The 389-nt window shown below is 63.2% G+C and overlaps 1 protein-coding gene across 1 annotated transcript in view; it reads right to left on the reverse strand.

Annotated features, from left to right (window-relative positions):
• The window catches only part of ITPR1 (inositol 1,4,5-trisphosphate receptor type 1), a 227,042-nt gene that overhangs the window by 145,472 nt on the left and 81,181 nt on the right, over nt 1-389 (reverse strand). The window contains 1 exon segment of the mRNA XM_015568305.1: nt 182-336. Within this exon segment, the coding sequence (XP_015423791.1) occupies nt 182-336 (155 nt within the window).

Below are 389 nucleotides of genomic sequence, written 5' to 3' on the forward strand. Positions count from 1 at the left end.
GCGCTTTTTGTCCAACCACCAAGAACTCACAAATGAGCCAAAAAAAACAAAACAAAACAGAATTCAGCCGCGTTCCAATGGGCAGTGGGAATAGTCCTTCACCAACCCCTGTACGAAACCTTCCAGAAAGACTCCGAGGCAGAGACGGCCCGGCCCGCGGGAGAGCCCCCGGAAGCCGTACCTGGGGACCAGGCTGTCGCCTCCGCGGAGGGTGGTGGGGTCCAGCTCGAAGATGGAGGAGATGTCGTTGCCCTCGGGCACCGACACCAGGGAGTACACCATCTTCTCCTGGGCGTTGCGCAGCCGGCTGCGGGAGGCGTCCTGGTCGGGGTCCGCCTGCGGAGAGGCCTGGGGTCAGGCGCTGGGGGCAGACCCCGCTCACCGCAGTG

This window comes from Myotis davidii, unplaced genomic scaffold, assembly GCF_000327345.1.
Source record: "Myotis davidii unplaced genomic scaffold, ASM32734v1 scaffold663, whole genome shotgun sequence".
NCBI classification, from domain to species: domain Eukaryota; kingdom Metazoa; phylum Chordata; class Mammalia; order Chiroptera; family Vespertilionidae; genus Myotis; species Myotis davidii.